This window comes from Plectropomus leopardus, chromosome 15, assembly GCF_008729295.1.
Source record: "Plectropomus leopardus isolate mb chromosome 15, YSFRI_Pleo_2.0, whole genome shotgun sequence".
NCBI classification, from domain to species: Eukaryota; Metazoa; Chordata; class Actinopteri; order Perciformes; family Serranidae; genus Plectropomus; species Plectropomus leopardus.
In genome coordinates this window covers 12,633,575-12,658,488 of record NC_056477.1, presented here as the reverse complement: position 1 = coordinate 12,658,488, position 24,914 = coordinate 12,633,575, and the positions used below count along the sequence as shown (strand labels likewise).

The 24,914-nt window shown below is 39.7% G+C and overlaps 1 protein-coding gene across 1 annotated transcript in view; it reads left to right on the top strand.

Moving 5' to 3' along the window:
• The window catches only part of LOC121954395 (protocadherin-15-like), a 254,356-nt gene that overhangs the window by 139,648 nt on the left and 89,794 nt on the right, over positions 1 to 24,914 (top strand). The window contains exons 14-19 of the mRNA XM_042501870.1: positions 1,105 to 1,239; positions 6,522 to 6,671; positions 8,235 to 8,428; positions 9,454 to 9,586; positions 12,036 to 12,115; positions 19,373 to 19,466. Of these exons, the coding sequence (XP_042357804.1) occupies positions 1,105 to 1,239; positions 6,522 to 6,671; positions 8,235 to 8,428; positions 9,454 to 9,586; positions 12,036 to 12,115; positions 19,373 to 19,466 (786 nt within the window). The remainder of the gene's footprint in view (positions 1 to 1,104; positions 1,240 to 6,521; positions 6,672 to 8,234; positions 8,429 to 9,453; positions 9,587 to 12,035; positions 12,116 to 19,372; positions 19,467 to 24,914) is intronic.

Below are 24,914 nucleotides of genomic sequence, written 5' to 3'. Positions count from 1 at the left end.
ATTAGTTAATTTGTGTTAACTTTATTTCTCAATGACAACTTAAGATGCAGACATTTGGGAGTTTTAACTAGGAGAGTTTTCCATTGGAGCTTCTAACTACAGTGGCTGATGCATAATGTGAATGGCCCTATCTTGAGTCAGTGTTTGATTTGTTTAATCTTGGCTACTATAGAAACATGGTAGTGTAACATAGCAATCTCTGCAGACAAGCACCTGCTCTCTATATAGATAAATTGCTCATTCCAAGGTAATGAAAACTCAGCATTTCTTATTTTAATGTTATTGTACACTAAAGATCATATTATATCCAATTTCTGTTAATATATCCCCTAAATCCTACACATTGGACCTCTAAATTCAATTATACCCTAACTGCATAGATTTATGTTTGAATTGATGAAAACACAGTGACACACACGCACAGCTAAAACTAATGACCACTACCTTTAGTTCATCTTTCAAAATATCCCTATACTCTGTCTTTGGAGAAGATTAACAAATCAAAGTGGAGTGGAAACAGAGATAACAAAATCAATAAGCCACCCAGTCCTGATGTTTACCAAATTCTCTTGAGAGGACTCATTGATGGACGTGAATCGAAGCCGACTTGCAGCAATGGACCACAATGAACTCAAGGTTTATTTGTTAACAAAGTCCAGCCTCAGCGGTGATGACACATCTTTGGTTAATGGCTCTTTTTAAGAAAATGTTTTCAAGCTTAGTTAGCATCTGGACATCCAAACAATAGCTGTGAACCCCATTCTTTTATCAACTGCTTAATGTGGTCGATATTTTTCCCTGAAAAGGCTATAATGGGTGTACATTGTTTAAGCAGAATTCATGTCCTTTTTTGTTTTCTTTATTGGTATCATCATGTTAAAATACATTGGTTTGTGGTTCTGTCCGCAGCTCCTGCACCATTGTTTTCTGAAGACAGATGAGAGACCTGCAAGCCGATTACTTTTTCAACTCTTTGGCAGATCAAAATGTACTGTTTGATAGGTTTTTTCAGCCCCACAGCTGCGGCCTTGGAAAAGAAAAAAAGATGAAACACTCATGTCACCATGGTAACATGTTTCTTTTTGTATATCTTTCTGTTGGAAGACCAAAGACCCCATGGTGAAGATTACCCTGGATGACTACACCACGATCTTCGGCCTGACCCCAACTGGGATAATCCGCTACCTGAAGCTCATCAAACCTGTGGACCGGGAGAAGCAGATGGCCTATACTTTCATGGTAGGCCTCATACTCAGCGGTGGCTATCTGCAAGACAGCTCTAAAACCCTGTGACCTACATCTCCTAGTCTGTGTATATTAATAGAAGTCACAGGTTAGCTCTATACCAAGAGGCACTTGCAGATACAAAGCTGACCTGACACTTTTAGAGCAGTATGACCTTTATCAGTGGTCAAATAGCAGTGAAGTTAAACAGTGTGTTCACTTGAATTTATACATTTCATGCAAAAGTGAACCAAAGGCACATTGGACCTAAGTTACAAAAAAGACTTTTCCTCCATGTTAACTCTACTTCATACCATATAGAGCTATAAAACTATAAATCTTATTTTTGTAAACAAAGCACACGAAAACCAATAACACATCTTCACCAGTTTTTACAATGTAAAGGCAGCATTTACAAATAAAACTTCAATTAAATCACAAGCAAATTAATGGACACATTTGTTGATTTGACAGCACAGACACAGCATGCTGTAAATACAGAACACATGGTCAAATAGAGAAGTGCTGCAGGTTGGACAGAACACAATAAAAAAGTCTGGCTAACAATAAAAAACTGATGAATACTTGAAAAAGAGCTAACCTATTTACTTTAGTCTCATTACACTGACTGTATGATTCCAGTATTATCAGAAATATTAACTGTGGGTCTAGAGTTTTGCTATTATTTCCTTCTCACCATTTGTTTTGTGTCCTGGAAACTATATTGTGTTGTAACTTATGCTGCATTCTCATTAAAAGCAAACACCTCTGTGCTAGGGACAGCTTTGGCCAAAGCTATTATGTTTTTAGGTTGTCCGTACGTCCATCAATCAGTCTGTCCCATTCTCATAAACATGATATCTCAAGAAGTTTGTTGTTATGCATGTGACGTTTTTGGTTTGATGTGACGTTTTTCAGGGCAGAGATTCACAAGGATGTCAGATATGTGTCACTTCAAACATGAATGTTAACAGCCCAGGCAAAAAGTTCTGACCTTGGAAAAAAATTGAATTGAGCATTAATCCTTGTGATTGGAAAGAAGTTTTAGTTTTGTACTTATGTGTTCTGTATTTTCAGCACATTTCTATATGTCCCCTATGTATTGTCAAAATGATTTATGTGTTTCTCAATTTCCTTGTGTTTAATCTTTATGTTCACTTTTGGTTCTTAAGATGCAGTTTGGCCACTTCAGATACACATCCTACTGTCTCTGTAAAATATACAGTAAAAATCAAAGTGTGTTACAAATCCAAATCAAAGTTCTCACCAAGCTCTTGTCAAGAGAGCAAGCAAGCCTTGTCCCAAAATATCAAACTATTACTGTAAAGAGATATGTAAAGAGTGTATAGTGTGGGTACTTTAATCTTTTAACATTCGAGACGGTTCAATCTCACTGTGCTCTGCAGCTCCCTCAATGTTCCATTAGGATTCTGAAGTTCATTACTTCTAATCTTCATAGTGATTCATTAAACTTAGTTCATGGTGTTTTTAGTTTCTGTTTTAATGCTGTCACACTGGCGTCAACAGCTTGGTTTACCAAAGCGACTTGTTTCTGCGCTGCTCAGATGGATGGCAGCATCTTGGGAAATACAGTAGCTCTATCTATCCAGGGGTATTCTTCTGGATTAGAGAGCATCAGCAAAGCAACAGTGAGCTCTGAGGGAATGGTTCCCTGGAGAGTGCGAGTTTTTGAACAAGGAGGATCCACTTCACTTTAGATTCGGATGTGTAGCTGGGTTTTGCGGGGTTTGCTGGGACATCAGATATTTCTGAAGGTATAATATGTTTATTGTGTGTGTGGAGACATGCGTAGACAGCTTTGCTTAATTTAGTGCTTGAATTCATGTCCAGAATAGTTTTATCTTTTGTTCAGAGTATGAGGATCTTAAAAGATGATTGTGTTTTTTGAATATAGATGCTAAAAAGAAAATTAAAAAAAAGCCTTTATGCTCAAGATCCACTTTGACTGTGCACAACAACGAGGGCTGAGAGCATGCTTCTGTTTTCCAGGAGTGACTGTTCAGTACAGCTCTTTCGAATGGTTTCTGAATTCAGTGTCGAATGTAAAGGAGAAATTTCCATCCAGGGTCATCAAGAACATTATGCTCTCAGAAACATCCTCCATGAGTGTTTCTGTCCAGAATAAAAGATGATGCTCACTACCTTGTGAAGAGCGGAGTGGTTGTCGTTGAACATGTTTCAAGGAGGACATTAAGGGCTAGATAGCTTCTGAGGTAGATATATTTGTAATGAGCCTTTTATGTATACTGAAGAGCAAACACTCCTTAGGTCTTAAATGCGTGTACTAATTTAGCAACCCTTTGCTGGTAGTTATGAATCAGCCCATACAGGGAAACTCTACTTGAGTTGTGCCACTGGTTTTACCTTGCTGGATGACAGAAAGAATGGGCAACTCATTATACTTCATTTCCATCTTCAGTCTGACATTGTGTCCAATGTCCATTGAGGTGGGGTATCGATTTTCCCAAACCAATAGTCTGGAAAAGTTTATTTAGTCTCCACTGAAACTTACTAATTCTTTTTTTTTTTTATCAACAGACTAGTAATTTAAGGTGTTTTTTACCATAAGATGTTTCGTCAAAGGACGAGCCCGCCACCTGTTGTCCGACAGTTTCTTGAAGACAGCATCCCAGGTGTGGGACAACATGAATGCCCCCTTGTCCCGGATTACTGTCCTTTAAGCCCTTTTCCGAATCTCATTGGCCCCATGATCCAAAAGTGGTGCTTGTTGCCTACCGGGCACAGGATCTGGGCTACAAAGTGTCAGGGGCCCCCCTTGCCTTCACCTGTAAAAATGTCACTCAAATTAACACGTAATGACCAGGATGAGACACAAAACCACCAAAAAGAGATGCAAAATGACCACAAAAGGATGCATAATGTCTATAAAGACATACAAGAGTCTTGCTTCCATATAGAAGAGCTGACAGAGCATTTTGCATATTGGTGCCTAGGGGCCCATTGTCTCATAATCCAAGTATGATTTTATCGTATAACTGTGACCTGAACTATGTTTTAAAGGCTTTAAGTGTATTTTATATTATTTTATATACATAGTGTCAGCAGTTTTGTATAAGGGTCTGAGCTCTGCCAAAATGCAGGTGACCTACACACCTGGAGAACTGATGATGCTGCTTATCATGTAGGCTGTGCAGACACGCGGTAAAAAGTATTTAATAGAATTGAAAGTGACCCGAGATATCATTTTTGTGTACAAAATCTGCACTGAAATTTCACAACCTGCCATTGTGCCCAGATCCTACAACCAGTTCAATACAGTACAAGAGCCAACACAATGAGTTTAATTAATGACTGAGATTTTTTTTTTTTTTTTTTTTTTAAACTCTAAATGTTCTGCAAGACTAGACGTGGCATTTTTGAGAGAAAAAGTCTTAACTGGTCATATTATCAACCATTACAAGTGAATGCAATGTTTTCTGAGCTCTTGCTTTAAGCTTGTTAACATAATGCTCATTAGATAACGACACTGAGGCTTTGAAAGTTTTGCTTTTGTTTTTCTGACGACAGTGTTGTTCCAGAGATTGTCATTAAGTGAAATCTTTTCTGCGGAAACGCCAGCATCAAATCAATTTTTTAATTACTCTGCGCATCCTGGTCTAGAAGGAGAGAGAGTACATAGATCCAATTCAGATAAATATCAGCCCTCAAGGATTGTTATGTTTATGTTTTGTTGTCACTGTTTGTGTGTGTGTGTGAGAGAGATAGAGAGGGATGAGGCAGGACTGACATCGTTTACATCTGTTTTGTGTTTGTGCAGAGACGTGTCGGCACATGTGTAAAACCGTGGAGTTTCTATACATACAGTTACGATGAGTCAGTAAATCCAAATCTGTTTTCTCCCTTGGCTCCCAAAATTGTCTGGCGTCTCTCTTCGGGGGCTGGCTGGAGAACAGAGACTCTGTTTGATAGGAGAGAGAGCCGCTGCTGTCGTGTACGTTGTCATGTGTCTCTGTACAACACCGTCACTGTGAATGTTTGGCCAACACTAAAGGCACCCTCCTGATGTACAGTATAACCAACAAGATGCGTCATTTCCATTTCAGTGCTGAATGCAAATTTTTTGGGCAAAAACAATTTCCCCTCACACAAACATGTATTTCTTGCTGCTGCCACAGTTCTTCTTCCCTGCCATGTACTGGAGATCAAAGATGCCAAGGACAAATAAAAATACACTTTTATCAGTTTGCAAACAGTTATTTAGGGAAGCTTTATACAAGCTCTCTCTTCTCATCTATTTAAAGACATTTCCAAGTTAAAGGGAATGAAAAATGAACATATGCAAAGGCAGAGCATAAGTGGCTAAAAGACGTGTTTCACTGCTGTAAAGATAGCCTTAATATAAAATTAGGATGTCTATGAAGTAATAGACATAGATACTTTTGAAATTGGTCTTACGTGACAAGAGATAACCGAGAAAAAGGGCACTTTAGCTCGAGGTAGAAAACCTACAACTACCAGAATGCACTACACCACACCAGACCAATAAACACTCCCATATTACAGTTAAACGGTAAGCTAAAACATGTTTCTGAAAACATTTAAGGCAAGAAATAGGCAATGCAGCAACGGAATCTTGGTTTATATTTGATCAGTGATTTTAAGTTTTACCTTTTTTTCCCAGTTTTTTCACCCTCCATTTTCATTGGGGAGAAACCAGTATGGCACCAACTTCCCATTCACAAACTATTTTCTTAACAGCCAAACAGGGCACTAAAATATGTAGAGAAATAGGCAGTGCAGTAACATAATTTTGATTTATGTTTGATCATCACTGCCTAGTTTTTACTATATGAAAGAGAGAGAGAGAGGCAGGCAGGTCTGTCTCTTAATGCAGTTCCATAGTCTTTACATCTGCGGTGGCAACATAGGTGGTGAGAAAAACGAAATTGTGAAAGAACAGCCTGTAGTTTGAGCAACAGCCTGAGAGCCAGCAAAACTCTGCTGGATGACAAGTTTTGCATACATTTGCATCATCCCTCAGGGTTTCGCCAGTGGGGGAGGGATTCTTAAACACTGGTTAGATGGAGATAAGTTTTAATGTTTTGATACAAAGCTGGTTATACATTAATCATAAAGAAAGTATCCCTTTAATTGTTGTGGTAGAGGTTTGACACATTGTCTTGTCAAAGGAAAACAGTCCCAAAAGCTTGAATCAAAAAATGTGTCCTTATTTCAACAGATGGACTTTGGTCACTTCTCTTCAGTCTTCAGTTTTTAAAGCTACAATACGTATTTCTGTTTTCTTGTGTTTACAGATGGTGGCATCAGATGGCGTCCAGCAGAGCAGCCCAGTAACTGTCAACATCCTGGTCATTGATGCCAATGACAATACACCCACATTTGCTGAGGTGTCCTACAGCGTTGAAGTCTTCACGGACATGCAGCCAGGGGAGACGGTCCTGCAGGTAATCAGTCCAACAACTGCCTTTCTCCCTCTCTTTGTTCTCTTTCTCCGGCACTCTGCTTTATGTCTTTTTTTCCCATCACACAGAATCTCTCTTACACACACACGCACACACACACACACACACGCGCACATACGTCGTTTCGTTGCTCAAAGTGAATAGCCACAACAATCCAGTGCATTGTGTTGACAGGTTAACTCCTGGAACAGTTCCCTCCGTCTCATCTGCAGTCATGACAGACAAGTCAGAGAGAATGTTTCTCTTTGTCCTCAGTGCACAGGCTTGGAAAACCTTTTACACAGCAGATCATGATTGAAGTTAATTTATTGTGGTAGACATCATAGATTACCATTTATCAGTTCTTTCCCTCACATGAAAAGGATTTTAAAAACAGGATTTTATGTTTTGATTCATGAATCAGGAGCAGAGTTTACTTGATTTCATTAGAGCTCTGGCTTTAAAGGTCAGAATTTTCTTTTTTTTTAATACACGCTCATGCTACATGCACTAATACTGACTAAAGCAAGCATTTATGCACATGCATGATGCATGTGTAAAATCATGCACATTTACATGCACGAGTTCAAAACGTAAATCTATAACCCCAGTATATATTATTACTGGGAGTTCCATCATTTCATTGTCTCTTATTTGGTAGTCGGAGCATGATCTTTTTGTCTTTTGCTTGATCTGTCCTCTCGACACAGCCTCTCCAAAAAAAAAGTCAGACGCTGAAAAGGTCGACTTTAATCTGTCTTTTAAAAAAACAGCCGTTTCGCCCTCCCTGAAATGAGGCCAGGGGTCACTGAGTGTCTGGTATGACCGCTTAACCGATTTTTATAAGCCGTTTATGAGAGCTGCAGGCCCCTGGAGGATGCTGCTGCTTATTTGATGCTACAGCTTTTACTCCGACGTCAGGAGCATGAAAAAGGAGGTCTGGGCAGCTTGGATTAAAGTTTCAAGGCCTTAAAGATATCAAGCCAACTACACCATGAGGATTCATAATTACAAGCAGCTGGATGCCCTAAATAATGGGATTGAAGGGAGTGGTGGCGGCTTAATTGATAACAGACTAACAAATTATATATATATATAAAATATATATATAATCTTGCATCCCTCTATCTTGCAGCTGTCTTATCATCTGTATAAATCCATTTCAAATGAAAGGTCGCATGGAATTAATTTAGTCCAATCTAAACTTCATTGATCTTTAAGGTCACCAAACTGCAGTCATGAGGAGTGAGAATTTTGCAGCCAGCAGAAAAAAAATTGCACTGTATACTTTTAGCTAAATGCCAAAAATTTGTTCCTATCTTTACATAAAACAAAGGTCATGTCTCTATTAGTTGATAATAGGGCTCCAAAATGTATTCTGCTGTGGGTTGGCAACTTGACTGAAGTCAGTCGCAACCCCCTACCGAGAAATATTTCATGCTTGACTGGTTCATTAAGCATGTTGCTGGCAGCTGCGCAGAACTCCCCATGTAGAACTACAAAGTAAAGATAAAAATAACAAATTATAATGTGTATCTGACTCTTTCTTCCCCTCTATTTTCCCAGTTAACAGCGACAGATGCTGATGAAGGACTGAACGGTTTGGTGACCTATGAGATACTGGCTGGAGCCCAGGGAGACTTCGTCATTAGTAATCGCACTGGACGCATCACCGTGGCACCTGGTGTCACTTTAATTGTGGGAAGATCTTATGCGCTGACTATCAAGGCCTCTGACAATGCACCAGAGATCCAGAGAAGGTATTGCACAGTTGCTCTCTTCTTTTGAGGGATATCTTTGAACACATTTGAACACAGTCTGCATTTCATTAATTTTTTATAAGGAGCAGATTTGTTCCTAAGTTGTTTCAGAACTCAGTCAGTTTCATTTTTGTGCCTCCTTGGGGTTGCAGAGCAGCTAGTAGCTTGTGTTTTCTTACAAGTCTTATTTAATTCAATTTATGCTCATACTGATTCACAAGTTTGCTTCTGAATGACACGGAAAGTTTTCTCTGAGTAGAATTAGGGAGAAGTAATGTTTCTGACAAGCTGCTGTGAGCCAAAAAACAGATGGTCTTGTTCCATCTAGCACTGTGGAAATTCTTGTACAATATGTTTCATACATTGTCTCCTCTTCATCTTGTGATTAAAAAGCAAATAATTCCTTTTGCAAAAACTAGCAGCTCAAACTCCAAGACATTGTAGTTGGTGTTGGAACAGGCTGACTCTTTGATTTCAGCAAGTTAAATAAATATATTTAAACTGCCCAGGATTCAAACAAGCTGTTGTTCAGGAAGCTACAGGTTGATGTAATAACAAAATGTATACACAAAAAGGTTACTGCAAATGTCAGATCATCTGAAAGTACATTCACATGTACGTTTATAACATTTAGAAAAAAAAGGTTTCTCGGACAATGAAAGAGTAATCAATGCAGTCAGTTCCATTTTTGTGTGTGCCACTGTGAACAACTCAGAACAAGTGAGCTGATTTTAAGCAAGCTGATTTTTCACTCATGAAAAAATCATGAATAAAACGAAAGAGACATTTGCGATGCCATTGTGAACCAGATAAAGATCCCACTTCAAAGAAATGAGACCAGAACCTGTTGAGTTTTTTTTCTCTTTTCTGCAATCAAAACTCCACACTAGAGGTTTGACGTGGCATTATATAATATGAACATGTTTTACTCTGCTGTGGGCAAGGTACTTCAGTTCGGCTCAACAGATTGTCAAGGAGAAAGTGGTGCTGTCAGTGGGCTGATGTGTGCATTTCTTTTCTGACAGGAGCTCCATAACCACAGTATACATTGAGGTTTTGCCTCCCAACAACCAGAGCCCCCCACGCTTCCCTCTCTTTACCTACAGCCTGGAAGTCAGCGAGGCCATGAGGATCGGGGCTATTCTACTCAATCTGCAAGTGAGTCACTGACAACAAATCACACACACACACACACACACACACACACACACACACACACAAACAAGGCACATGCATATAGGAAAATGTGGAGTTTAATGAGGTGTCAGAATCAGAATCTGGTTTATTGCCAAGTCGGTTTTCACATACAAGAAATTTGCCTCTGTGTTTTTGTGCATATCATCAACATAGTTGGAGAAAATGTAATAAAAAATAAAAGCAAGCATTGCAAAAATGAAGAAAGTTAAATATATAAATTAGCAGAAAATTACAATACAAATATGAAAAATTACTATAAAATATGTGCAATATATCTGAATGAATATGAGAGCTGTGCAGTTTTAAGAAGTGGTACTTTTTGCAGAAATGTGCACAATTGCCCAAGTAAAGGTATGAACACAAGTTTTGATCCTAATGAACCACAGCCTCCTGGTACAGGGGAGTGTTTCAAAGCGATTTTTGTCCAGGTCAAGAGCAAAGACTTTAAAAATAATGGACCTAGCTACTGTGATGCCACTCATTCATTTGTGGACTCATTTTGGAGCCTCGAGTTTTGCGTTACGGCCATCGCTGTCTTGTTTGCTTTTTTTTTGAGCCAGGAATGACCTAATTTTGGTGAGAGGGGTCGATCTGAGCGACAAATCGTGGGCACTATCAGCAGACAGTCACTCAAAGCGGCCCTAAATTTTGTGTAACTTTAGGGCTTCAAAAAATGTAAACAGATGAGTCATTAAGTCATGTCATGACAGGGGACATTAGCTTTACAGAGAAAAACTGTTTTTCTACCACTCTGTAAACACTTAAATTTGTGCCGTAAAGTTGGGCATTTTAACATGAAGGTCTGTGGGGATTGACTGGCTTCTGGGGCCTGCCTCAAGCGGCAATTTAAGGAGCTGCAGTTTTTGGCACTTCTATGTTGGCTTCATTTTTCAGCCTCGGAGGTTGCTGCTTGGGTAGAGCATATACAGGTTATGGTGGCACAACAAGTTGCAGCCAATCACCTTCTATGCAGAGCAAATGATGCGCTGTAGTCTGGCCTTGTCCTTAGCAGTAGCAGCACCAGATTGTAATGGAGGAGGTGAGAATGGACTCGATGATAGAGGTGTAAAGTACACCATCACTGTCTTTGGCAGGTTGAGCTTCCTCAGCTGTTATAGAAAGAACATGCTCCATTGTGTTTTCTTGGTGATGGAGCTGAAGCTCCCACTCTAGGTCCTGGGGGATATTGGATCCCAGGGAGTGGAATGACTTACTGGGGAGTCCCTCAGGGTGATGGGGACAATGTGGCTGAGTTGGAAATCTACAACCACCTACACTGTCTTCAGAGTGTGCAGTGTATGTACACTGCAAAAACTGCCGATCTAACCAAGTGTAATAATCTTATATTTAGATTAAAAAATCTAGTTAGTCTTGTTTTAAGTATAAATGGATTATCTAGTGCACACAGTTTTACTGGTTTTAAGACATCTTAACAAGCAAAATTTGCTTACTGTACTGGCAGCCAAATTTGCTTCTTTTAAGTGCAAGTATGCTTAAATCTAGGGTGTTTGGCCTTAAATTTGACAGGCCATTTTTGCAGTGTAGCTCCAAGTTGTTGTCTCTACCAGGTGGTCAGTCTTTCACCTGTGGGCGGGCTCATTGCTACCAGAGATGAGTCCAGTGAGGATGTTTTCATCCATTTACTATGTTCAGGAGAACAGTGCTGCAGAATCCCTATCACATCATTACATAAGCAAATGTTAGTGTTAAAAAAAGAGTCCTTCACCTCTTTATTAGCCAGAGAGCTTGTGTTGCGATCTGCTATGAAAAGATGGAAACCTGCCAGCTGCAGCGCAGATTCTAGTATTGATCCACAAAACTACATCTCCATAAAGCAAAAAAAAAAAGGGAAGATGAAGAGAAGTCTCCGTTTTTTTCCACTGTTTTCTCAAGTTTGTCTTGTTTATTGCACAGAGAACACACACTGACAAGAAATATTCTGGGCCGTAGTTTGGAAAAGTCCTTGCCAGTGAAGCACACGAGCGCACTGGCTGGTTTCTTTTCTCTTTCCATTGGTGTTTCACTGCTTGAATAAAGTTGAGTGAACCTTTTACCAGAATGTCCAGTAATTTAACTGAAGAGATGAAAAAAATGGATATAAATCCACTGGATGTGATCCTCTTATGGTCAGAGAGCTCCAGCTATAGTAACTTAACACTGAATTGACAACAAAACACGACACAAATGCAGTCATTCAGTATTCACTATGCTGCAGCAGTTTGATGGCATTTTTAGCAGATTGTTAAGGTTTAATGTAGTTTTGCGGTCACAAAACATTTTCTCTCTTTTCTCTCATGTCTCACTCTCCAGCATCCAGCACCCTTGTTGCTCAGCTGTCACATCTCATAGCCTTCAATTTTAATGGTACTATTTGATCTTCAAGATCCTGATTTTTTTTTCCTTCCCCCAGGCCACAGACAGAGAAAATGACCCGATCACATACAGCATTGTGAGTGGGGATTCCCAGAAGGTCTTCAACCTCTCTGAAACGTAAGTCCAGATAATTTTCAAGTGCAGACGGGCCCCATAAGGCATTCCCACCAAGGCCCACTTGTGAGGGAAGGATAGTTGTGTGGATATATGGGTAGATGGAAAGGCTAGTAAAATATTGATTGACAGAAGTTTGCTCATGTGTTCCTTTGATAGCATGAATTTAAAATGAAAATAAGAATAAGGAATTGTGTAGTTTGCATGCTTATCTTGTGTCTATGTGGGTTTCCTCTGGGGGTCTCTGCTTCCTTGAATGTAATAAGCCCCTGATAGACTATTTTATTTTTATTATAGTATATATATTTTAATCCATCTGCATGCATTAAAGTAAATATAGTATAATAAAAATATAACTATAATAGTTTGCCAGGGGCTCATTACATTAGTTGGACTGCAATCTACAGAAATCCTGTTGAAATACTTTTCAAACTGACATTAGTTTGGGAGTTGATGAGGTTTCTAAGCAACAATGCAAAACAGTTGTTTATATCTGTAGGTTTATCAAGGACAACAGCTTTCAAAGTCTCCAACAGCTTGTGTGTTACATTTTGTGCTCTAAAGTGTGAAAGGCTATACATAGATGAAGAGTGACGTTATGTTTGGGATGCAGTGTCCATATCTTTGCTGTAATGGCCAGTGAGGAAGCCCTTCAAACAAACCTGGCAGGCTCGTCATTAGATTCCCTCTGATGATATAGACTGTCGGAGCAAGTGATGGTGGTAGTGAAGAAAGAATGAGAGGGAAAAGGACTGTAATGGTAGGGAGTAAATGCTGACTTACCAATTATTGGTTTTGGATTAATTATTAGCCAATAAATGACTTTGTTTTATGAACACTGGCGCTGGCTGCTGGCACTCTTGAGAATCCCAGTGAACCAAGTTGAAAAGCACACATGCTGAAACACACTCACCTGCTGCTGTTTATTTGTGTCCATGAAAACTAATGTTCTAGTCAGGTTTATTCAGTTTTCTTTGTACAGCCTAAGAACATGAAACACACATTTGCCTCAAAGGGATTAACAATCTGTATAGCTTTAACGGGAAAATAAGGGAAGAAACCTCAGAAAGAGCAACATAGGAGGAATAGACCTGCAATGGATCAGATGCAAAGAGTAGACAGAAATTATATTAACACAACATAACAACAACAACAACAAAATACTATAGGACAAATAACAAAACACTAATAATAAGAATAAGAATAATATATGGACCCAATATGCATCCATATTTTTTAAGGCTTTGTTTCCCTGTTTTGTCTTTATTACTGATGAAGAGTGACAGGAAAGCAGAGACATAGAGGGAATGGCATGCAGCAAAGGGCTACGGGGCACCTCTCTCAGTGCATTACTTAAAGTTACAGTTGGTGACATTTGAAAAATAACGCTGTGCCATATTTGCTGGAACTGTCACTTTATTCTGAAAGAGGGAAATGAGACGGATAATCTGTGCATCAGAGCCAAGGAGCCTCTAACTCAGCTGTCAGTCATATCAATCACTGCTTGTCTGCAGTCAAACTGTCAAACTAAGCAGCATTAATCAAATACGAATCAAGATTCCGGTAATGCATTGCCTAATTTTACCTCAGATGTCTTCAGAATTATATTTCAGTCCGCTGTTAAACTGTTGTTTCCGAAATAATCGACTGAAGCAGAAGCACCAACTTTCTGACTTTACAACTAAACAGTATACTAAAATATGTTTGAGAACATTCACAGCGGGACAAACAGTAACAGAATCTTGATTCATATTTGATCCACACCACATAGTTTAAAGGTTTAACTGCAGTTCACAAAGTGATTGACGGTTGAGTTGGAGACTTCTCGGCTCTGATTTGTTGTTTTCATTCATGTGTGGTAAGGCTATTAGAAGTGCAACCAGATAATAGAGTAGGCAAAGCATTATGATTTTTTTTTAACTGCACAGATTATCTGTCTCATTTAGTGCTGTGTGAATGCAGTGACAGTTTCAGGAAATATGGAAAAAATGAATTTAATAAAACTACTGCTACTACTACTACTACTACTACTACTACTACTACTAGCTTTATTTGTTGCATATTTGATGCAACATAAATTGAGGTATCCTGTCAGAGTTCTTCTGCTGTGTCATTGCTTAATATGTGCAAGAAGTGGTTTGATGAGGAGAAAAGTTCCTATCTTCATATTCTTCATATCTTTTGAATGCTTTAGATATGTGTGTAAGCCTAAAAAAAACAAAAAAAAACAGGGAGAGACATGATTTTTTACCAAGCGTGGGCGGTTAGGTCAGAGCTACGGGAAGCTGATAGACAGCGCTGACTCAGATGAACTCTGTGAAAATAATCACACAGAATAAAACTTTATTTGATAGCTGGTTTCCTCCTTCTCTCTTTTGTCCTTATCTCAGTATTTCTGTTGTCTGAGCGAACATAAAACGCCAAATATTTTTGAAGAGGAAATTGACACCAAATATCTAAGCTTACCTAGTACAATAAACATCACCATTTGAAAAACCCACCTCACTCAACCACTTGTCAGGAGCAAGGAAAAGGCATAAAATATTAAAGTGGTCAGTGCCGTGTTACCATGAAAAAAGCAAGCATATATGGAGGGAGAAGACGTGGGGGGACTGAAAATGCAGGACCCTGCCAGACACGTTTCTCACTAATTGATTAAAGCCTCTTTTGTCTGCATCCTCCGTCTTCCAGCTATGCAAGGACAAGCCCGGTTGCAGCCATGTATTCCTTTTTACTCTTAATCTGCTCCAGTGTTAAATTGTTTGTTTTATGGTGGGATGTTTACTTCAGTGGTAATGGCAAGAAAAACATGGTGACACGATCAAATAATGCTGCAATTGTTGCCGTTACCACTGTAATCTCTTCAACCAGATATGACAGCGATCTTTTTGAATTAGGTGCACCTTCTTCAGTACATTTTCCATATGTCAGAAAAATTACAATTCCATCACAAGCACTCAGCAACCCAGCAATATAATAACTTCAAGCAGGTGCTGATTTAGCACATGATGAATCAAGGAATGATTAGCTGGTGCTCCTGACGAGTGTGCAGTATACAGAGCCCTACTTCATGCTTTCACTTTTCAACCCCTCAGAACTCCAGTATGATTCAGTGAAGAGATTTTCACATTGCTGCATGTTTGGATTCAGGCTACATATGGAGCTGGCTCAATCTAGCTATTATGAATAATGAGCTCTCCAGTCTATAACTCCCTATAAATGGGGCAGGTTCTCCCGAGGGAACAGGTGGAAATGCATCAGATTTACTTACCATTATGGTAGAGAGCAGGGCGCACCCTTGAATCTGTAGCTGTCAGACGCCAGCCACTATACAAACCGCGTTCAGTAACGACATACTAACCGTCAGAGGCAGGATCACAGTTCACACATCATAAAGAAGTCTCAAGTATTTCTAGTGAGGTGTCAGGGCTCATGTGACTGATGATCACTTAAAAGTACAGTGTGCAGGATTTTAGGGGCATTTTTTTTTTTGACAGAAATGGCATATAATATTCATCACTGTACCCAGTACTCCCTCTAGATATTATGGGCAGTGTCATTTTGGAACAAAATTATGTTTGATCAGATATAATAGATCCAAAATGAAATCAAGTACTAGAAAAGTATCCCCTGACAGCCCAGTGAATGTAAAGTACATGGTCAGCCGGACCAATATAACAGCTGATTATAGCTTTTTGCAGATAAACTATGAGAGTATAGTATGAGAGTATATGTCGGCTGACAATTATGAAATGTCACTGCATAATACTAAAGATGTGCTGGAAGTAATTAAGAAACAGAACTGTCTCAATTTGTCCACCAGAGAGAATTGACAAGTTATTTCACCTGTAAAATGTCCAATCAAAACAAACTCCATTTATCAGAATTCTTTAAAATACCAATTTAAGGGAATACTTTGTAAAATGAATAACAGTCTATATTTCACACAAATAAAGATAAAGAAACTATCAAGTGTCAATATTGGATTAGCCTCAATACAGTTTGAACTTTATTTATACAGTTTAACATTGCACTGTGGCAATGAGTAAGTAGAGTTTGAAAGATTAATCAGCCAGGCTGATAGTAGCTTATTGCAGGTACCAGCTGTATTAATATCAGTGTATTGGGCCAAAAGGTAACAAGAAATGGCAGCACAGAAATTCTAAACCAGGTGTAAGGTAAGACACAGTGTCATCATTACATAGTTGGTCCACCAGAGAGCACTGACAAGTTTATTTTTACATTGAAAAATACATTTATTGATTACCATTTTAAATATGTAAATCTGACAGATTTGTATTAAGATTGTTTGTCAATATTTTTGTGTTTATGTTTAAATATATATATATTAATCGGCCATTGTATTAATTTTATTTTTTATTACCCTATTGATTTAAGTATCAGCCTAAAAAATCCAGTCAGGCTATAATCCACAGATTTTGCTGTTATTCTCCTTTTGTTGATGACAGCATCCCCTTTGAAGCCAAAGCCTTTTTTCTGTAGCATGTCAAAGTCACAAAAACCTAACCTAGAGGCCATGCCAACTTTGATAGTTGAGCTTTTTGCAGTGCTCAAGTCTCCAGTTGGCAGCCAATTGTCATTGCTTCACAGTGATTTTGAAACTGAAATTGACAGAGTTCAGAAGAAGATACACTCTTTAGCACCCTCTGAAACCAAACACTGCAGTGTCATTTTTAAATGAAGTGACTCAAGTATTTAAAATGATCAAATTCAAATACAAACACGTCACAGTTTTGTCTTTAATTTCCTGTTGTTTTAATCACTAGAGTGTAGTGATTGTTAACATATCAAAGTTGTTGTATCTGAGGTTGAATATTCATGCCTCCTGTCACTATCGTCCTGTACATCAAGTCTGATTTACCATTTAGAGACTTGATCCGAGCAGAGTGAAAATCGGACTTAGTGTGACCGGGATGGATAGCCTCTAACCTGCATCATTGTCACTCTCGACGATGCTGTTAACAGCACCCTGTCAGTCTGACAACATCTTTTCATTTGAGGTTGCTGGGGAGAGGAGGCAGGACGCTATCACACATGATCGGTGAACCTCTCAGACCCCGCCGCTCAAGTGTGGCTCAGCACTCCAGATGTAGTAAGGAATAAACTCCCCAGGCTGGCAAAGTGGCATTAATCATTCTAATCTTTGTCATCAACAGCATCAAGATCATCATCATTATCACTGTGATTATGGCAATTATCACGGTATATCTTCATTATCATATTCAAATCAAAGGCATCCTGCACCTTCAGCTTCATTGAGCACAGTGGCCTATTTTCAGCTCTCGTGCCTGCGTATAAATAAACATGAGCACAGCGGCCAGTGAAGGATGGTGTGCTGCATTTTTATGGTGATTTTAGAAAGCTGTGTTTGCCCTCTTGAACCAGCGATCACGAGGTGTATTGGATTGAAAGCAGTGTGTTTACCATAACTTGAGGCGAGTGCTTTGAAAAGTAGACAGTGTTAATCGAGGTTTCTGTAATTTCCCTGTCAGATGTTAAGATGAGGCTCTATAGCTTGACTTTATGGGCCGGAGAGGCAGGAGCGAAGCAGCGGTCAGGTTCTGCTTCGACTGTTTGGCCAAAGGAGCTTTAAATTAGAAATGTGAAGGAGCTTGGGGACAGCGGGGAATTGCAACGGGCATTAATCTAGCAGTGCGTTCAGATGCATTCGTCTTTCCTTTCGTTTGTGGTTCTGGCAGAGCGTCTCCTGAGTGTGGCAGTGAAATTGTTTTGTGCATGCTGTTTTTGTGTGTGTGTGTGTGTGGACTCGCACTCACGTGTCCTCCATGCTTGTGTGTGCAAACAAAGATAATTCAGCGTTCTGCTTGGGAATGCATCCACACTTTGTGCTTGGAATGCCAGAGTGCCAAATTATACCTTGTGAACGAGCGTGGAGGGCCGCTGTGTGTGCTGCAGTCATTGGAAAGGAAACATGAATCTTTCTGTCTGTAGTCCATGTGCTGTGGGAGCGAGAGGCGGGCTACAGAGAGAGAGAGAGACAGAGTGGGAGCATTTAAAATCCCACCTGCTCTTTACCCAAAACTCATCCTCCTCTATCAGCAACCACGTTTTGTAAATCTGTCTAATCTGGAAGTAAATAAGCTCTGAAGTGCAGCCCTTTCCATCACCCTCTGTTGCATCAGTGATAACGTATTCAAAACTATTGTACAAATCCCTTTAGATGAACGTTTTTTCTGCATATGGCACAGTCAAGTAACATGGGAATGTGACAACCTTCTTAGAGATAAAGGAGCTTATTACACCAGGGTTCTTTGGCTTGTCCCCATACAGGAAACCAACACAAAGGGTTACAGGGTTCCCACGATCATGGAAAACCTGTAAAAGTCATGGATTTCACAAACTTGTTTTCTAGGCCTGGGAAAGTCATGAGATTAGTAAAATCGTTGAAAGTTTTAGAAAAAGTCATGGGATGTTGCTGTTTTTGATTAAATTCATTGTAACAGTAATCTTCTGTAGATAACCTTCACTGTAATGTAGCTTTATGGAGAATTCATTCTATGTAGCTTTTAACATAACGTAGCTCTAATATGCAGCCCTTTTGCGTACATTCCTTCAAGGGTCATTGTAACTAAAGGACATTTCTGCAATGCCTTGACACAGTTACATTGCAATATTTTTGTTTGTCATACCTTCAAAACCTCATACCGTTGCAACCCTATTCATGGAGAAATGGAGATTTTGTGAAACCACTACTAAAGCCTTTTCCAATGTTGAAGTAGGGTTATAATCAGAGACAAATTAAAACTAATTACAAAATGCCAGCACACCATGGCATGAAAGGATGGTAAAAATATCAACTATGGCAGAATGCTAATAAAAATGAACTGATTATGGGAATTTCAGATACATCTACATTTAAAAATTCTATTTGAAACACAAGGTAAATATTTCAATATATGAGGGTAAGGATCTTTTAACAACTATGCTTTCAGCATTACTTAAAGAACTCTTTCTAAGTTTCTTTGGATGAAAAGTGTTGTTAAAGGTTCCCTTTCTTTTACAAAGAACCCTGTCTTTAAAAAAAAAAAAACATCGTCATAAGCAAATGGTTCTGGATAGAACCTCAGCCGGTTAGCAAGAACCCTCATGGAACCCTTACTGCTAAGAGTGTACACAAAGCCTTAAATTGTTTTTCTTTTTAGTAAGGAAGTTGTATCAATGTCTCGAGTTGTTTTTGTGTAATAGTAACTGTGTGTGTTCTCTGACCTCTCTCTACAGGATTGGCCTTCTGCTCCTGGGGAAGCCTCTGGACAGAGAGACCACAGATCAGTACCGTCTGATTGTCACAGCCTCCGACGGCAACCCTGGAGGGGTGAGCCACAACCCACATTTATTAAACTATTGGCCTGATTCCTCGGGGTCGGCAATCCTCAAACATTTTGAACACATTATGCCTCAATAAGATCATCTCATACAAGCTTATTAGCTCGGGAATTTGGCTTGCTGAACCCTAGTGCTTCATTAGCCTGGAAAATCTAATAATGCATTTGAGCTTGCAGACTTAAATACCCTGTGATTTTGTCACAGTTTCATAAATTCTGTAGTGGCTCTGGAGGTCAGGAATGCCACTGCTTTTTGCCAAACCAGTGTGACACCAGGCTAATAGGGGCTGCCTGCTCATTTAAATCCATGTAGTGTAAGTGGAAAATGTAATTTTCTTTATTCGATAATGTGTTCCTTAGTAGAAATTTCTCACTGATAAACAAATGCCATTGAAAGAAAGAGTGCTGTGAATATAACTGTTTAGTGGTTAGAATTATTTTTATCCACAGTCTATTGGTCACCTTTCCTGTTTTCAAACTCGAGTGACTCTCACTCACCAAGTGTTCATCTTTGCAATTACAAAGGCTATGGGCAAATTCTACCCTGCAATAATGTTAATGTTTTTGACTGGCAAATGGCAAATGCTAGGTTGCAACTACATGCGTTTGCAAAATATTTTGCACAACAAGGTTTAAAAGCCCATAGTTACCTCCTTTATGGCAGTTATCTTTTTGGTCTGTCAGCAAGCGTAACGGAAAAACAGCTGTCCCTATTTTCATGAAACTTGGTGAAAGGGTGTAGCATAGTTTAAGGAAGTATCCATTACATTTTGGAGGGAATCCAAATCACAGGGCGGAGACACATGTTGTTTTTCACTTTGGTTTACACTGCAAGAAAGGGCATTTTGGCCTTGGCGGAGGTCCGCACTCCCTGAGTGCCCTTCTTTTTAATTAAATTTGTTGTTTACATTTTACACCTAGCACAAGCGTATATTTTGGTGTGTATTTTACATTTAGCTAGTTTAAGATATCAACACAATTTTTCTCGACAGAACAGTTATGTGATGTTTTAAATTGCCAAAGGATTGTGACCTATCAAACATAATTTAGATAATGTGCTACATTTAAGATAACAATACTTAAGGCAAAGTTGATTGGTGTGGTTCACTTAAAAGTATCAAGAGCAAATTTAATGCATAGCTGCCAACTAGTGGAAAAAAAGCATCTGTATCTCGCCATTGAATATCTTAATATGCGCACACACACAGTGACTATCCCACATTCAAAGCTCGTTCTCAGAGGAGCTATCCAGTGATTCTATATTGCACTTTAGTAAAAATTTGGTGAGTCATTAAATAAAGAACTTAATAGAGAGATACCCAGACTTTTAGTTCCTAACATGGTTCGAGCTCCAAAAACACTGGATACTTTTAAAAAAAATGTATTAAGAATTTTATTGTTGTTGTTGTTTTTTCTTTTAAGTGTAACAGGACAATCAGACAAAGGACAATCAGAAAAACAAAACAAAATCAAGAAAGTAAACATTGCATGACAAAACAGCAAATAACATGGGGTTACATTCAGAATGCTACACAACATACAAAAAATCAGACTACTGTTTTAAAAGTTTACAGATGGTGTCCCAGTGATCTTGAATCCTCATTGGCTAGTAAATGTCCACATCTGCAGTTTTGTATGCCGGCTTTCTGTTGTCATCACCATGACATTATGAGAGTTACTTTATCAGATTTGAAAAACTTCTTTCAGAGCTACAGATGAGATTATAAACATCATTTCAGCTCAGTAGTAGTAAAGATGATAACTAGTAAACTGATCACTAATTGTAAAATTGGTGGATTACCCCTTTAAAAACTCCCGCCCTCAGGATGTCATCATGTGTTGTAACTTTTGAGTGTTTACATCCACAGAGCTGTCTCTGTGACCAAAAGTGAATGCTGGCAGCTCCGTCTCCCACCGAGAGTTGATAATCATATAAACCTTCTTAATTTAATTAGACTTCACCTCAGTTGGCTCAGTTTTCGCAGCTGTCTCTCTTCCAGGCAGAGGTGAAACGTGGTTTTCTTTTTTAAGATGCTGTGCGCGATAGATAATGAACATTAGCTGATGAGCTGTCACTGGAGTGATGTTGATTGCCCCCCTCTCACCTGCACACACATAAACACTCAGAGTTACAGCCTCTTTTCATCTGGTGGTAGACTATCATGAGTTGGTCAAGTGGAGCTGTGTAAGAAGCATATGTGCTGCCGGTGTGTCCTAGTGTTTGTGAGTGTCCCAGGAGTGCAAAGGGGACAGTTAGAGTGGGAGGGGCAGAGGAGATGGACAGTGACAAGGTCAGAGAGAAAAGAGCAGATAAGTAAAGAGAGTGTGAGATGGGGCTTCACCTCACAGAATGAGGTAACCACAAGCTGGTGCTCTTTGTCCTGATATTGATGGACAGACTGTACAAGTCGACACCGTTTACCTGTGTAGTGTGTGTGTGTGTGTGTGTGTGTGTGTGTGTGTGTGTGCGTGTGCGCACGTAACATCTCGTCCACGCAGAAAATTACTGACTGACTTGTGTGGGCTAAATGTCACAGCTAGGAGGAAATGCTGTCACAACAGGAAGGAAGTCGAATGACTGAGAGGGGTAAAGGGTTGCAGAAGGGGACTCATTCAGCGAGACGAAGTGCTGAGAGAAAGGCTGGAGACAGGGAAGGGATCAAAATAAGCACAGGAGGAGGGCACAGAGAGGAGAAAGCCACAGAGAAAATGGAGGGGGACACCAGGGATTCGGATGTGTAATTAGTGCAGATATTCGGTAACCATGGGAACCTGGCACAAGGAGCAAAGCAAGACATCCTCCCCCCTGGTGCTCTTTGAGTATTGTCAAATCTGCGCAGGCATACACACACATGCACACTCAAACTTTTTTCACAGTACTTGTTGAATTTAAACTTATGCATTTGGTGCATTTTGTGTGACCAATTCAGCATATTCTCAACAAGCTGTAATCATAACCACCAAGCAGACCCAGATCTCACAAAACTCACCCAGGGATGCTGGATAAAGATGTCCTTTTTGCCCTCAGAGGAGGGACTACTAACAGCCTGATCATTTCAGTCCCTGCAGCATGGCTTCTGGTCATGGTTTGTCACAAGGCAAAAGCACCACCAGCCAGTTCTGGATCCTTCAGGCAGTGAGGACAGAAGAAGAGACATCACAGGGCTCCATCTATTTTATGTTAAATAAATAATCGCAGCTCATTAATCACACTCCTGGTCATAGAGGTAGGATTTTTGCCTTTGATAAGAACACCCACGCCAGGATGGAGATGCTAATAGGCTCCAGGGTCTTCTGTGAAATTGAAAAGAAGTAGATCCCCATCATCACACTGATGTGTCCTCTTGTATCTTAGTAGTGAAAGGGAGGCAAGAGAGGCACGAGGAGTGATGTTTTTCAGCATGGGTTGCAATGTCAAGTTGTTCATGAAAGCACTGATTATGTACGTCTCAGAAGTTAGAACAAAGAAAACAACAATGGTGGAGAAATTCCCAACAGATGGCTACATGAAGGTGACATTAACTGGGTCATTTCCTTTGTGACATTGCTGCTGAGTGTCTCATCTGCCAGGCCAACTTCAAACAGCTGTCTTCTGGGAAGTATTTTTTCTTGCAAGGGCCACCTCCTCCCACGACACGCCCATCCTTCCTCCCCCAAAGGAGACCATTTACAACATTATTTGCATACAGTTTCGTCCCAGTGCACCGAGAGTTAAAAAAGTGTGCATGTTCAGCCATTTTTCTGTGCTGATTTATAGGCGTGCTATAGGTGTGTGTAGTGTGTCTCTGTCTGAAGGTTAACGGCAGTACTTTGCTACACATTGGTACTGCAAATGAATGAACACATCAGATAATGCTAGTGGAAAATTTCCTTCTCCCAATGAGCTTTGAGATCAAACAAATCCTGAATCAATTTACTTTGGACATGACTGATGTACAGTTGACAACTTTTCATCCCTCCTTCCACTTTCATCCACCTATCCAAGGCCAGCTTCCTGGGGCATCAGGCTGAGCATGGTACTCTACACGTTCCTCTCCCCAGCAACACTTTCCAGTAGGGCTGGGCGATATGGACTGAAAATTATATTGCGATATTTTTAGGCTCTATCTCGATACACGATATGTATCTCGATATATTTAAATCTTCTCAAAAGTACTTCATTAATGCTTGAACTGGGAGACAAGAATCGAACATTACAATTTTTTTTAACCGAATTCCCTCTTTGATGTGACAATATTGTAGGGATGACTATTGGTAACTTTAAAAAATATAAACACAATTCCATTTTTGATCAGTAATTATTTGTAATGTAGATAAAATGACTAAGGGGGTAAAGGCAAGTATTAAAACAAGTAGAACTGTCGGATAAGTTGAGAAAAGTATGTCACTTAACTGTAACGCAACCTTTAAAATCAGGAAAAACATCATTATCCCATATCATGATATGACAATATCCACTATCTAAGATGATATATAGTCTCATATCTCGATACTATATAATATCTTTATATTGCCCAGCACTACTTTCCAGCCCCTCCTGGGGAATCCCGAGGCATTCTCAGGCGGGATGAATTATATAATCCCTCCAGCATGTTCTGGATCTTCCCCGGGGCCGACTACCAGTTAGACATGCTCGGAAAACCTCTAAAGGGAGGCTCCCAGAAGGCATCATGATCAGATGCCCAAACCACCTCAATTGGCCTCTTTTGACATGAAGGAGCAGCAGATCTACTCCGAGCTCGATCTACTCCGAGCTCCCTCCTGATGTCTGCATGAGCTCCTCACCCTATCTCTAAGGCTGAGCCCAGCCTCTCTACGGACACATTTTGTCTGCTTGTATCCACAATCTTATTTTTTCGGTCATTAACCAAAGCTCGTGGTTAATGACTTTGTGACCATAAGTGTGTGTCAAAACACAGATGGATTGGTAAATGGAAAGCTTTGCCTTCTGTCTCAGCTTCCTTTTCAGTACAGTGGTCCAGCACAATACCCACTCACTGCTGACACCTGCCTGTCCATCTCTAATATACCCTCACTTGTGAGCAAGAGACACTTAAAGTCCTTAGCTTGAGGCAATAGCTCTTTCCCAACCCAGAGGGGGCAACTGACTGTTTTCCCCCAGAAAACCATGGCTCAGACTTTGACTGTTTGACTCTCATACTCACTGCTTCACATCACGATATAAACAGTCCTGTGCATGCTGCAATCTCATTCTTTTGTCAGAAGCTCATTACTAGGTAAGGGTCGTATCGTAGATGGACATTGTACTGCACAACTATGACATTTTCTTCTACCATAACAAAAGTGCCAGTGTTGATATAAATTCGTTAAGTAATGGAATTATGCTTCATTGGTACATTTAGTCCTTATTCTAAAAACATATTATTAGATGAAGAGAAAAGTGATGGATCTGTTTTCATGCTTTCATACCCCATATA